General features: G+C 42.0%; 1 protein-coding gene across 11 annotated transcripts in view; it reads right to left on the bottom strand.

The window, feature by feature from the left end:
- Positions 1-7,860, bottom strand: part of FHOD3 (formin homology 2 domain containing 3) — a 657,808-nt gene extending 649,948 nt beyond the window's left edge. For 7 of the 11 annotated variants that reach the window (XM_050937648.1, XM_050937649.1, XM_050937650.1 and 4 more), the window contains exon 1: positions 7,261-7,859. In XM_050937648.1, the coding sequence (XP_050793605.1) occupies positions 7,261-7,425 (165 nt within the window). In that variant the 5' untranslated portion in view covers positions 7,426-7,859. Of the gene's footprint in view, positions 1-7,260 lie in introns of all 11 variants that reach the window. The other 4 variants (XM_050937644.1, XM_050937645.1, XM_050937647.1 and 1 more) reach the window with 1 other exon arrangement.
- Positions 7,861-15,646: the final 7,786 nt, after the last annotated feature.

Here is a 15,646-nt window from a genome sequence, read left to right as displayed (position 1 = left end):
ATATAAAGGTCAAGAGCTCAGCAGGTTTCAAAAAAGAAATAGAGTTTACATGAATAATAAGAGTATCTGTAGTTACATTAGATGAAATATGTTTTTATTTTAGGAGATAAAATGTTACATTTCAAGGTATAATATGAAACATTTTGTACTCATCACTGTCAGAGACAGAATACTGAATTAGATGGACCATTGGTCCACTGGGGCATTAATTTTCAAAGTAATTAAAGGATTAATTTTCAACCTACGAACCATCATGACAGCTGCACTTCTCTGTGACTATGCAGATCACAAAGCCCAGGACAAAGCATGCGAGAGCTAGAGATAAAGCTCTCTGTTGAGGGACTCTGACTACGGAACAATGTTCCAGAGGAGATCAGGTGAATTCCAGTCTTTAGGAAAGGTTTCAAAGCCTTCCTCTTTGTGAGTCTTTCCACCATAAGTGACACTCACAAAATAAACCTCCCTTCTACTCCCTTATCTCTACCAAACAAAAATAAAACAAACAAACAAACAAAAAAACACCCACACAAAAAGAGAGAAGTGCCACTACTTTGCTATTGCTACTAGTTTATGTGGAAAGCACTCAGATACTATGGTGATGGGCAGCAGTATAAAACGGACAGATCTAACTAATCAAAATGTGTTCCCAAAGAAACATGGTAAACAGTAGGTAAATGGTGCCGGTCAGAATTGAGGGACATTAGCAGAAGTGTGCAGATTGGCATGCACATCACCTATCTGTACTGTGCCTGAGTAAAGTCCATGAGCACTAATTTCACTTGCACATTTTAAAAATAAATGAAAAGGTTCACACCTCATTCTGATGGAGCACTTCCAAAATCCAAAGTTACAGAGCAGCCTTTTTTTCTTCTACTTGATCTAAGGGTTGATACTCAAATTCAGAACTTTATGTAAACATTTCTTAAAAGAACTTGTTGAAAATAAAAGGTCTGTATTTCAGGAAGGATTATTTGAAATAAAAGCACACTGCTGTATCTGGCCAGATAGAGAGGTGCCACAAAGAGACAGGCATTGCATTGCTAATGCAGAGAATAAGACAAATGTATAGATAATATCCAGACACCTATTTCATGTCTAAGTCCCAAAAGGATCCTCAATCCACGTTGAGACTGACATCTCCCTACCTATCTCACCTGCTGGGCCCAATCTGGCAGGCAGAGACATCCCTTGGATAGGGCGAATCGGGGCCACCGCTCTGGGCCCCGCTCTTTTGGAGGGCGGCCACGGGCCAGTGCATTTGGCTGGCAAGGTTGGTCCCAGAAGAGACAAATCCATCACTTCTGCCCTGAACCCCCTCTTTCCAGGCCCTGTGCTTTGGGGGACCCACAGCCGGTGTGATTGCCCAGCGCGGTCAGTCCCAGAAGAGACGAATCCGTTGCTTCTGCCCCGGGCCCCGCATCTCCCTAGGGACGGGCCTGTTGGTAGGTATCCTCTGAACGCGCCTAACTCCACACAAATGGCCGGGAGAGGGAGGACATTTCCCTCATAATCTTTAGCCCAGTGATTAGTGTACTCACCTGTTATGTGGGAGTCTCCCGGTGCAACTCCACCCTCTGCCCAACGATGAGAAGGGATTTGAACAGGGATCTCCCACCTCACACGAGTACCTAACTACTGGATTAGAGAGACATTTTCAAGTCTCTCTTACATAAGAACAACCATACTGGCTCACACCAATGGTACATCTAGCCCAGTATCCTGTCTTCCAACAGCGGCCAATGCTAGATGCTTCAGAGGGAACGACCAGAACAGGGGAATTATCAAGTGATCCATCCTCTGTCATCTACTCCCAGCTTTTGGCAGTTAGAGGCCTAGGACACCCAAAGCATGGTGGTGCATCCCTGACCATCTTGGCTAAAAGTCATTGATGGACCTATGCTCCATGAAATTATCTAATTATTTTTTGAACTCAGTTATACTTTTGGCCTTAACAACATCCCCTGGCAATGAGTTCCACAGGTTGACTGTGTGCTGTGTGAAGAAGTACTTCCTTTTGTTTGTTTTAAACCTGCTGTTTATTACTTTCATTGTGTGACCCCTGGTTCTTGTGTTATGAGAACAGGTAAATAACACTTATTCACTTTCTTCCCCGCCATTCACAATTTTATAGACTTCTGTCATATCCTCCTTAGTTACTGCTTTTCCAAACTAAAAGGTCCCAGTCTTTTTAATCTTGCTTCACATGGAAGCTTTTCCATACCCTTAATCATTTTTGTTACCCTTCTCTGTGCCTTTCTAATTCTCATATATCTGTTTTTGTGATGGGGTGACAGACCTGCATGCAGCATTCAAGGTGTTGCCGTACCATGGATTTACACAGTGGTAGTAAGATATTTTCTGTCTTATTATCTATCCCTTTCCTAATGGTTCTTAACATTCTTAGTTTTTTGACTGCTGTGCACACTGAGCAGATGTTTTCAGAGAACTATCCACAATGATTCCAAGATCTCTTTCTTGAGTGGTAACAGCTAATTTAGACCCCATCGTTTTGTATGTATAGTTGGGATTATGTTTTCCAATGTGCATTACTTTGCAGTTATTAACATTGAATGTCATCTGCCATTTTGTTGCCCACTCGCACAGTTTTGTGAGATCCTTTTGTAGCTCTTCACAGTGTGCTTTGGACCTAACTATCTTGAGTAATTTTGTATCATCTGCAAATTTTGCTACCTCACTGTTTACCCCTTTTTCCAGATCCTTTATGAATATGTTGAACAGCACAGGTCCCAGTACAGAACCCTCTCTCCATTCTGAAAACTGAACATTTATTCCTACCCTTTATTTCCACTCTTTTAACCAGTTACTGACCCATGAAAGAACCTTCCTTCTTATCCCATGACAGCTTTTTTGCCTAAGAGCCTTTGGTGAGGGACCTCTTCAAAGGCCTTCTGAAAATTCAAGTACATTATATCCACTAGAACAGTGGTGGGCAACCTGTGATTCGTGGGTGGCACGCGGCCCATCAGGGTAATCTGCTGGTGGGAACTCCAGACAGTTTGTTTATATTTGCATGGCCGCCCACAGCTCCCACTGGCTGTGGTCTGCCATTCCCGGCCAATGGCACCTGCGGGAAGTGGTGGGGGCTGGCGGGCTGATGGGGCCTGCAGGCCACAGGTTGCTCACCACTGAACTAGAACACCCTTGTCCACGTGCTTGTTGACCCCTCAAAGAATTCTAATAAACTGGTGAGCCATGATTTCCCTTTAGAAAAGCTGTGTTGACTCTTCCCCAACAAACCGCGTTCAATTATGTGACTGGTAATTCTGATCTTTACTATAGTTTCACCCAATATTTAATACAAAATGGAATAACACCAAGAAAGATTGCAAGAGGCCCACTTCATAATACCCCATTGCCCAGAAGACTATTCACCAGAGTTTCAAGCCACACAGGAGAGGTATATATTGAACCATGATCAAATTTACTGATGACACAAATTATTGTACAGATAGCAAACAAACAGGAGGAAAAAGGTAAACTGCAAAAATACCTGGAGAGAGTAAACCCATCTGGTTAATTCTTTAGTAAGTAGCTAAGACAATGGCAGGAGACATAACTATAATGTACGGGAATTAGGTCCTCATACTGCAAACACATACTGCTGAGTTCAACGGGAGTACTCACATGAGTAAAATTAGCAGATGCATGAGGTGTTTGCAGGCTCAGGACCTCACATGATAAGGTCTTTAGGACAGGGCCTATCTTTTAAAATGTGTTTGTACAGCAACTATGGAGGTTCATATCTTCCACCCAAAACGCCCAACTCTTTTTTAATCATTTAAATGTCATAAAACCTCTGTGAGAAATGTATTATCTGTTTTTCAAATGAGTAAAAAGAGAAGTGGGTAACAAAGTCAATGTTCAGAAATGCCACTGATTTTGAATGCTTCAATTTTTGGGAGTCAAGTCTGAGTTACTATGGGACTGATTTTTAGCAATTCAAATTGAAGTCAATAGAAGCTGCTGTTGCTCCAAGTAATCACAATCTGATCCAAGTGATCTCAAATTGGGTTTTCCAAATAAACAAAAAACACCCAAAGTCAGTGGCCACTTTTGAAAAATAGGATCCTTACAGCACGTCAACAGTGAAGTCAGATATAGAACCTTTAAGTACTATCTCCCAGTCGATTGCTCTACAAAATTAGGTATCAGAATCTGGCCCTTACTCACACTATCTTACTCCACAAGCAATCTCAAATGGGATTACTCACAGAATAAGGTACTATTCAATGTGACTAAAGTATCTGAATCTGACCCTGAGTTGTAGAAACAGAATATGATTCAATGCACCTACATTTTTTGTACATTATGCAGAGCTCTATCCTCTACAGAGTTTCTGCAACCTTGGCAAGAAAATGTTCTACAAATGTAAAACTTCTGCTTAAAGAGGTTTTCTTTGAACTATTTTTTATTGGTCTTTTGACATCCTTAAAGCTAAGAGCACACACAGCCTTTTTCCATCCTCCAGCAAGCTCCTGAGTGCTGGTCACAACACAACAAATGATGTTAAGAGAATATTTCCTACCCACTTTATGAAAGAATGGATAAAATGGTCTTTTCCTATTTTGCACATAGGAAAACACGCACCAGTTGTTATTTTTCCTCTGACTTCTTTGCTGAGTTAATTCACAGACTAGAAGGATTATTAAATAACAAGGTAGAAAATAATAAAATAAAGTATTTCATAACAACAAACTGTCGTATTGCTTTGAAAAGCCCAGAATTCCAAAACCAGGCCTGCGTGTGTGACCACAAGTGAAGAGAGTGACATTTATCAACAGATGCAATAAAATAAATATATAAGAGATACATAAGTTTTCACAAAGTCTGGGATTTGCATTAGTGGCATACTCAATACTTACCCTTCTGAAGAGCTACAGTATCAATTGTTCCAAGGACAGCAGACTTACTGCTATTTTTAACAAAGCCCTCACTACAACTGTTTAGCTTATAAAACCTCACAACAGCAATAGCTTAAACCCTGCTCTGCATGAACATGCTCTTAGCCAACCTTCCTAAACAATAAATGGTTTCTCAAAATCCCATGATACTCTGAAGAGGTTACTAACAAGGGGCAGACATGTCAAATTTGTTACAGATTTGGCCTGATTCAAGGGCTTCCAAATAAAATGGTCACAACTAACGCATCAGCCATGCCTGCCCTGTAGATATTTTTGGAAATGAAAAGTGACGTCTCATGAACGTACAATACTGTGACCTGATGATTCATGAAGACACTAACACATTCTTTCATAAACATGTTCACTTTTAAAGATGTAAATGCATGCTGTCCCAGGCAGACCCATGTTGAGACTGCCTGACACCCATTCCACTCACTTACACACACAATTTATTTCTGTCAAGGGATTACTTATTAAGAGTGAACTCTTTGATACACTCACATGGGAAAACAACATTGCTATCAAAGTCCACCACCACCAGTTCTCAAACATCTTCCCCTGCACTTCTTTAAAAGTTTTAAGATGACTTTATGTATAATGTGGAGAATAAAACTAATGAAAAATATTAGGCATACTTTGTATTCTATCCATTTAGGAGGAAGTTTTCAAAAGCACACAGGAAAATTAGGCAAACTTCCATTGATTTTCAATAGGAGTTAGGTGACATAATCCCATTTGTCCCTTTGCAAATCTCTCCTTTAGCCTACACATTTAAATACATAATCACAAAGAAGGTCAGTTATTCTAAAACATCTCATTTCTAGACACTAGGGATAATGATGGTGGTGAGATCTGGGGTATCTTTTCCTAAACTGGTGAAGTTTGGGGATATTCCTAAATCAGGCAGAAGGCAAATTTGAGTTAGGATGAAAATATCACTCAGTCTACAGTCCTGTTGAGTACAAAAATGACATGTTACTAGGCATAGATCTTTTCATCCTCTGTGTTTCTGATTTGAAAGACTTTTCTCGTACACAGTCAGGATCCAGCATTCCTTTCCACAGGATACCTGTATTCCTCTGACACAGAAAGGGTCTGTATTGCTCTTCACTTCCATCACAAGCATGGGCAACAACTCTGCTCCATTTATACTTATGCTACACTATTTGACAGTCACAGGAAGAGTCACATAACAGTTGCCTCACTGCAATGTGTGGGGTATCAATGCAGAATACTATACTATTTTATAAGGAGTACACTGAACACTAACTGAGCCTCTGCCTGAGTCCTGCTGCACAATCCCTTCTTTCTGAATGCAGTCTTAGGGCAGGTCTACACTAGAAGCACTAAATCGACACAGATGCACCAATGCAGCTGCGCCGCTGTAGCACCACTGGTGAAGATGCTCTCTTCCAATGCTGTCGGCATATCTCCACCTCCATGAGAGGGGGAAGCTATGTCATGGGAGAGCGTCTCCTGCCGACATAGCGCTGGTGTGGACAACGCTTAGTTTGCCATAATTTGCATCGCTCAGGTGGTGTCTTTTTCACAGTTAAGTTAGATCGACTTAAGCGGTAGTGTAGAGTTGCTCTGAGTTCCCTCTAGTACAGTGATTTTCAATCTTTTTTCATTTGTGAACCCCTAAAAAATTTCAAATGGAGGTGCAGACCCGTTTGGAAATCTAAGACATAATCTGAGGACCCCCAGTGGTCCACAGACCACAGGTCGAAAACCATTGTTCTATGGAAACAGCAACCTTCCGCGGACTCCTGAGACAGTCCGCGGACCCCCAGGGGTCTATGGACCACAGATTGAAAACCACTGCTCTAGCAGTAGGAATCAAAGAGCTGGAGACAGTCTTGAACAGCAATCCCTTCCTCTACAGACCCCCTCTTCCTGCTGGAAGGAAAAAATATCTAGATCTCCCTCTTCAGCCACACAAAAACGCAGAATAGCCTCCTACTTCTGCCTAATATGTAACATCACTGGAATCAGCACACGTTCCACCACTAGTAACTGTGACAGCAGCAGCACTGACCATGCCTCTGATCACATTTACAGCTAGTGTGAGTATCTGTGCTACTGATCCCCTCTAGTCCCAGTTCCCTACTTCCCCACCAAGGGAGTGAGTTAACTCCCACCCCCGCAACAACTAAGGGATACTTTCAAATGCCCCTTTCCCTCTCCAACATTGAGTAGCTAAATCCCCCTCCCCCCATTGCAGGGATAGTTTCTAAGTCTCCCCCTCCCCCCCAACACAGGGGTAGGTTTCTTTGTATCCCCCCCCCCCAACAGAGTAGGATGGTTCCTAACACCGCCCCCACACCCACCCCTGTACCTTATGCGGGGCTCTGAGCAGGCGGTGCACCCCGGCCAGCTGGGTGACGAGCGCGATGTCCTCCCTGAAGGTGTAGAGAGGAGGCCGGGTGGGCTCGGGGAAGTTGGTACTATTGAAGGGGTCGGTGTCATCTAAGAACTGCACCCTGCAAACCAGCGTGGCCATGGTGCATCCATGCAAAACACGGCGGCAGCGGCAAAGCACGGGGTGTGGGTGGCTGGGCAGGAGGCGCCCCCTCCCCCCCGAACAAGAAATCAAAGTTGGAGCCCAGCAGCAGGGCTGCGACCCGCCCGCGGCGGCAGGTTGGCAGAGATCAGGCTCTGCTCCCCGGGGCCGGGCTGAGCTGCAAGGCGAGGGCGGGGGGAGCCGCCGCCGCCCGCCGCAAGATGCACGCAGCGGAGCCCGACTGCTTCAGAGCCGCTAGCACGCCGGGATCATCGCCCCCTCCCCGCCCGGGTGCACACGGTGCGAGCGCCCTTCAGGCTGAGACAGGGCAGAGCCCCGGGGCGAAGCTGCCGGCGGGCGCGGTGCAAGGGCAGCCGGAGAGCAGCGGCGGCAGCTGCTCCCCCATACTCAGTCAGCCGGAGCCCGCTGCACCCGGCCGGGGCCGCTGCCTGTGGGAAACCCGCGCTGGATTAGTCCTCAGCCAAGCGCAGCCGGAGCCGCAAGGTAGCAGGCGCCCCCCAGCGGGCACAGGGAGGAGCGACACCCGGAGGCCACATTCCCCAGCCCGGGACAGTGGAGCGGGGGACGGGGACACCCAGTCAGCCAGGAACTGAGTCCCGCCCGCGCGGGAACTGGGGTCGGGGGGAGGGGGAGACAACCTGCAAAAATCTTCCGGAGAGGAGGTAGGGAGAGAAGATCCTGGCCTGGGGACCAGCACCCCTGCGCCTCGCATCTGCCAGAGGAGAGAGAGACATTCCATCTTCCCTCCTCCAAAAAATACTCCTGGACTGGGAGACATAAAGAGAGTCCACCACCCAGAGTCATGTCCAACAACCTTCAGCCTCCAGGGATGGGAACATTTGGGGGGGAGGGGAAGAGAGAGACTCCTACCTGGGGAACCCCACATCCTTCAGGGGAAAGAGACAGAGAGCTCTTCACCACAGGCAAATCTCCAGGCAGACCCTTACATTCTCCCTGGCGTCCGGGCCCTGGAATCACCTATCTATAAATTTGGGAGCAAGGCAACCTGGGCCCCAGGCACAGTACCACCACCCATGGCTCTGTTTGGTGTAGTGGTTGGTGCCAGTGCCACACAGGAGCCATCTATTGGGAAACAAATTCTAAACACTCACAGTTGCATATAGCTGCATTCTGTTACCTGAAATAGCCTGTGCTTCCTGGTAAAATCTTTAGTGTAATATTTGTTAAATTCAAAGGGAATTTAAAATAAAGGCAGAGATTTGATCCAAACAGAAAGTAATACAAAGGATCAAAGTTTGGTGGGCTTTCTTTCTTGTTTATATAAAGCCCATGTAATTGTTTGGTTTTTATGTGTGTGTTTGGGGTTTCTTCCCCCAAACTGATGAATCAATGCTATTTTTTTTCCAAACAGAAAAAATAAAAGAGCTCACATATATTTCTTTGCCTTTTTCCCTAATACCGTAGGCCTATATTTTCCTCCTCCAGAAAATATCCACAGAAAAGAAAATTTCCATGGTCAGAATATAGAAGGACCCCAGATTTGTATGGGATCAGCCACTCGGATTGCAGAATGAGGGCAAAAATGCTCTGTGCTCTTTATTCAAGGGGAGAAGGATGGGCCATTCATTAGGGCAGGAGCATAGGAATAAAGTCTTCTAGCAAAGTTCCAGTCAAATCAATTGTTTTGTTCTCCAAAACTTCACTTTTGGTATTGAAATCTCCACAGATAATTGTTTGGCTACAGTTTCCAATGTTATCACAAGATTTTCTTTATCAGCTAGACTGTCATCAGGATGATAGCAAGTATCAGAGGGGTAGCCGTATTCGTCTGTATCCACAAAAACAACGAGGAGTCTGATGGCATCTTAAAGACTAAGATTTATTTGGGTGTAAGCTTTTGTGGGTAAAAAGCCCACTTCTTGCATCTGAAGAAGTGGGTTTTTTACCCACAAAAGCGTATGCCCAAATAAATCTGTTAGTCTTTAAGATGCCACCAGACTCCTCGTTTTTGTGGATACACACTAACATGGCTACCCTTCTGATACTTGCTATCATCCTGATGACAGTCTCTAGCTCAGTGTTTCTCAAACTGGTGTCACCACTTGTGTAAGGAAAGCCCCTGGCAGGCTGGGCCACTTTGTTTACCTGCCCCGTCCACAGGTCCGGCCAGTCGCGGCTCCCACTGGCCACGGTTTGCCGCTGCAGCCCAATGGGAGCTGCTCAAAGCAGCTGCCTGATCGTCCCTCGGCCTGCGCTGCTTCCATTGGCCTGCAGCAGCGAACCACGGCCAGTGAGAGCCGTGATTGGCTGGACCTGCGGACAGGACAGGTAAACAAACCGGCCCGGCCCACCAGGGGCTTTCCCTACACAAGCGGCAACCCCAGTTTGAGAAACACTGGTCTAGCTGAAAAAGAAAATCTTGTGATAGCATTGGAAACTGTAGCCAAACAATTATCTGTGGAGATTTCAATACCAAAAGTGAAGTTTTGGAGAACAAAACAATTGATTTGACTTGAACTTTGCTAGAAGACTTAATTGCTCACAATGATTTAGTTGTCTTGAATAATGGCACTGTGATTTATATGTCAAGATCATATGACACACAATTAACATTAGATATAGCTCTGTTGAGAAGCAGCATGTCCATGAGCTGTGCATGGAATGTTTTTCAGGATGTTGGAAGTGATCATCGATCGGTACTCATTGGAACAGGAAAACAGTGAGCTCCTGGTTAAGAGATGGAACTTTCATAAGGTTGACTTATCCTATTTCACAGACACACTTGAGAATAATATTTCTCAATCACCTATGAAATGTAACCTTGAGGAAGAAATTTTTGAATCTGCTGCACATCCGCAAAAAAGATCATCTCAAAAAGAAGGAGGAAGAAATGGGTTTCACAGTGAAATTATACTGGCATAAAAAAATCTTATTAAGGAAGGGTATTGAGTTCAACTGGATGTTGAACAGAACTTTATAGATGAAGGAGACCATACAAAAACAGAACAAAGTCTCAAAAGAGGTAAGGTATTGGGAAGAGACTTGTGAAAGGCTGGATCCTCATAGATAAAAAAGATTTATGGGTGATAATTAAGTGAACTGAGAACAGACAGCCCAAGGCTTGCAATTTAAAATACATCAATATCCTGAAAAGTGGAGGTGCAAAGGCATTAGATGATAAAGAGTCTGTGAATATTTTGGTGGAATATTATGCCAAGACTAATAGGCTCATGTATAATGATGAGGATAGGTCTGTTGCAAAACACGCAAGATGGAGTATTTAAGAAGAAAGACAAAGATAATTTTAAAACATACACACAGATCTTACTGTCTTAGCTTTAGAAAGCTCTTTCTCACATGTGTTAGAAAATGCAGTAGAAAATCTTGAATGCAGTAGGTCCCCTGGGCTGGACCTCATCTATGGTCATATGATAAAGCACTTTGGGAAGAAGGCTAAAGCCAGGTTGTTGGACATAATGAACTGTGGATAAAAGGGAAGGTACCTAATCAGTGGAAGTTAGCAGTTTATGTTCTTAAGACTGGCAAGACCCTCTTCTCAGGGAATCTATCAGCCTCTAACTTTAAACACCACCTTTTCAAGATAATGGAAGGAATTGTACAATCAAGGCTTTCACAGTTTCTTTTACAAGAAGGGAAAATAGAACCTACCTAAATGGCACATAGGCATTTGCATTCAATTACAGACCCATGGGTGACCTTCTGTCAGCCTATTATTGAAAGATTCCAACAAAAGTCATCAACAAGAGTCTTTTTGGATCTCAGTGCATCATTTGATGGAGTTTGACATGATAAGCTCTTAGTAAAACTAAGTAAGATGGGAATCTCTGGTCAAATGTACCTTTGGATAAGAGATTTCTTACAGTTTAGGAAAATAACAGTAAGATTAAATGGTTCTTTTTCAAAGACAAGACTTCTTAGGGTGGGAGTTCTCCACGTTCAGTTTTCAGTCCTCTTCTTTCCCTGCTGTAATCCTCTGGACTGTCAGACCACTTGAGATCATTTGTGTGTATATATATATATATATATATATATATATATATATATATATATATATATGCGGACTATACTGTGCTTCATATCATGGGTTATGAAACAGATAGACTGGAGAATGAATGGTATGAGGACTTGGAAATTGTAGCTAAGTGGGGAAAGAAACATAAATTCTAGCTGAATCCAGCAAAAATAAAATCCACCTTCCTTACCACAAATTGTAGGAGGTCCAACTAGAGTCCCAGACTGACATTTGATAGAGAAAGCATTCTCATTCAGAGGAACCCAGTACACCAGAAATATAGCAGCCAAAGCAAAGAAGAGATTAAATCTTCTACAACGTATTGCTGGTACCAATTGAGATTCATGTGTTAGGACACTGAAAAAAACATACAGCTCAATAGTATGTCCAATATTTGAATATGCCTTGCCTGTCTGGTCACATACTACTCCCAGTAATGTTGCTAAGATCAACATTGTGCAGTCTTTTGCAGTTCACACAATAATTGGAGCTATAGGATCCACCCCAATATCAATTTGTGAATGGGAGTCTGATGTTTGACCTCTTGAGAACTGTAGAAAAGAACAGCTAATTTGATATGGATATTGTCTTTGTTCCCTACCTGAATGTCATCACTGCTCAGATCTGTTCAGAAACTGGAAAACCAAATCAAAGCTGAAAAGATTATCTTGTTTTGAAAGGTGTGTAAAGGCTACTGAAGAAACGGAAGCGCTGGATGGTGTTGGGAAGGTAGAGTGCATGAAGATGTTTGTATGCATAGTAATTCCTCCACAAGAACCTGTTTGCTTTAGTAAATGCCTCTCCTTTTTGGAACCTTGTTTGAAGGAACACATGGACTTGGCTACACTAAGGAAAACTGTAGAAATGATCATCCAACAGTATCAGTCACAAGGCAAACAGATTCATATGTACACTGAGGTTCATCAGACAAAACCTTGAGGAATGGTGGTTGTGGTGTCTTCATCCAGTGGCCTAATGGAGGGAGTACAAGAAAAAGCACTAGGGCTGTCAAGTAATTAAAAAAATTAATTGTGATTAATCATATGACTAATGCATTGTTAAACAATAATAGAATACCATTTATTTAAATATTTTTGGATATTTCTACATTTTCAAATATATTGCTTTAAATTACAACACACAATACAAAGGGTACCGTGCTCACTTTTTCTTTATTTTTATTACAAATATTTTCACTTTAAAAAATAAAAGATATAGTATTTTTCAATTCACCTAGTATAGGTACTGTAGTGCAATCTCTTTATCCTGAAAGTTGAACTTACAAATGCAGAATTATGTAAAAAAATATAACTGCATTCAAAAATAAAACAATGTAAAACTTTAGAGCCTACAAGTCTACTCAGTCCTATTTCTTGTTCAGTCAATCGCTCAGACAAACAAGTTTGTTTACATTTGCAGGAGATAATGCTGCCTGATTCCTGTTCACAATGTCACCTGAAAGTAAGAACAGGAGTTTGCTTGGCACTGTTTTAGCTGACATCACAAGATATTTACATGCCAGATGCACTAAAGATTCATATGTCCCTTCATGCTTTAACCATCATTCCAGAGGACATGCATCCCATGCTGATGGGTTCTGTTTGATAACAATCCAAAGCACTGCAGACCAATGCATGTTGATTTTCATCATATGAGTCAGATGCCACCAGCAGAAGGTTGATTTTCTTTTTTAGTGGTTCGGGTTCTGTAGTTTCCGCATCAGACTGTTGCTTTTTTATGACTTCTGAAAGCATAGTCCACACCTTGTCCCTCTGAAATTTTGGAAGGCACTTCAGATTCTTAAATCTTGGGTCAAGTGCTGTATCTATCCTTAGAAATCTCACATTGGTATTTTGTGTTTTTTCAAAACTGCTATGAAAGTGTTCTTAAAACGAACATGTAATGAGTCGTTATCCGAGACTACTGTAACATGAAATATGTGGCAGAATGTGGGTAAAACAGAGCCAGAGACACACAATTCTGAGTTTAGTCACAAATTTAATTAACACATTATTTTTTTAACAAGCGTCATCAGCATGGAAGCGTGCCCTCTGGAATGGTGGCCAAAGCATGAAGGGGCATCTGAATGTTTAGCATATCTGGCATGTAAATACGTTGCAATGCCAGCTAGAAAAGTCCCATGCAAATGGCTGTTCTCACTTTCTGGTGACATTGTAAATAAGAAGTGAGCAGCATTATCTCCTGTAAATGTAAACAAACTTTTTTGTCTTAGCAGTTGGCTGAACAAGAAGGACTGAGTGGACTTGTAGGCTTTAAGTTTTGCGTTGTTCTGTTTTTGAGGGCAGTTATGTAACAAACCAAATCTACATTTGTAAGTTGCACTTTCACAGTAAAGAAATTGCACTACAGGACTTGTATGAGGTGAATTGAAAAATACGATTTCTTTAGTTTATCATTTTTACAGTGAAAATATTTTTAATAAAAATAATAATATAAAATGAGCAGTGTACACTTTGTATACTATGTTGTAATTGAAATCAATATATTTGAAAATGTAGAAAAACATCCAAAAATATTTAATAAATTTCAATTGGTATTCTATTGTTTAATAATGCAATTAAAACTGCGATTAATCACAAATAATTTTTTCATGGCGATTAATTTTTTTGAATTAATCACCTGAGTTAACTGCGATTATTCAACAGCCCTAAAAAGAACTAAGTCAGGATATATCAAGTGAAACTGAAAGCTATCCTCATTGCACTGCAAGAAATAAACAGAGCAGAAATAGAGGCAGATGTGTTTGTTGACTTGCAGGCAGTGATTCTCAGAAACAGAACACTATCAACAATGCAATTCATAAAGAGGCTTAGAGGATTAGAAAATGAGGCAATAAATTGACTTTTCAAAGGATTCTATCACACAATGGTGTATACGGGAATGAAGTAACTGATGGCCTAACCAAAACTGGAAGATCAGAAACTCAGGTTGGAATAACAACAACTGAGGAGATTGTCACCCTATCAAGGGAAATAATAGCTGAAATAAAAAGTCAAAAGAGAAAAGATCCTCTGATTGCTATCAAAGCATTTTGGTAAATAACATCCACTGCTGTGAGATTATGGACAGGGCACATTGCAGAAATAGAAATCATTAACAATGGGCCCAAGATGTATCCACTCTGCAAGATGTCAGGAGCAGGCTTTTACAGTTGCCTGCACATGTGAAGCTTTTCAGCTTGGACACTTTGTATCAAGTGCTTACAAAGGAACCCATATGAGTTGCTGAATTTATTTTCAAACTTCATGGGCTGATATGATTATCATGAGACCACCACCACAGGCTTCCTGTGTGACTTTGGGCAAGTCACATAGCCTCTCTGTAACTCAGTTCCCCATCTGTAAAATGGGAATAATAGCACTGCCTGACCTCAGACAGGTGTTGTGACAATAAATACCTTAATGATTGTGAAGCACTTTGAGATCTACTGATGAAAAGCCTTATATGTGAGATAGAGATCAATGGCCCAGAAGCAGCACCAAGAAAGCTAAACAACATATGGCTAAAAACTTCTTGGAGCATGGAGTACCCCAGTGTCTTGGGAATTGTCTGCCCTTCCAAACTGTGTCATGGCCCATGCGCCCCTCTGACAACATCACTGGACTTGCCACACTTTTTGCTGTGGCCTATGGCTGCAGATGACACATCCTTCTATACTTTGTGTGGGTACAAGTCAAGCATTGTAATGTAATGCTGAAAGAAACAGCATTAGATTGTGTGGGGTTTTCCACCAGAAACTATGTGGTTTTAATAAGTGAGCATGACATCTAGACCATAGGAGCATTTTCTCCTGGAGGGTCTGTTTTCCTCACAAACAGAACACTATTACTGGTTACTAGGGACTTCTATCAGCTCAGGGGCAGAAGGACCATGCCACATAGGTTCTTCTCCATTTCTTCCATGATTCTGAGGCCCAATTTTAATTATTAGTTTATATTTACTCAATTTCAAGACATGCTTAGGGATGGAGCATCTGACTCAGAGATTATCAAAACTGAAAAAATTCTAAAAGTGTTTTTGTTCACTTCTTGCATTTCACTCAGCTTTAATAATGAAAAGAGACTAATTAGTTTCATTTCCATCTCTATTCTGTCTCACTTTCTGATTCTGATGCTACAATGAGTAATATTTACAAGCAAACAAAAATTGTTTTGATTTTAATTATTTTAAAAGTCATAAAAATTT

Source organism: Gopherus flavomarginatus, chromosome 2 (assembly GCF_025201925.1).
Source record: "Gopherus flavomarginatus isolate rGopFla2 chromosome 2, rGopFla2.mat.asm, whole genome shotgun sequence".
In the NCBI taxonomy this organism is placed as follows: Eukaryota; Metazoa; Chordata; order Testudines; family Testudinidae; genus Gopherus; species Gopherus flavomarginatus.
Note: the sequence above shows the minus strand (reverse complement) of the source record. Positions and strands in the feature narration are given on the sequence as shown.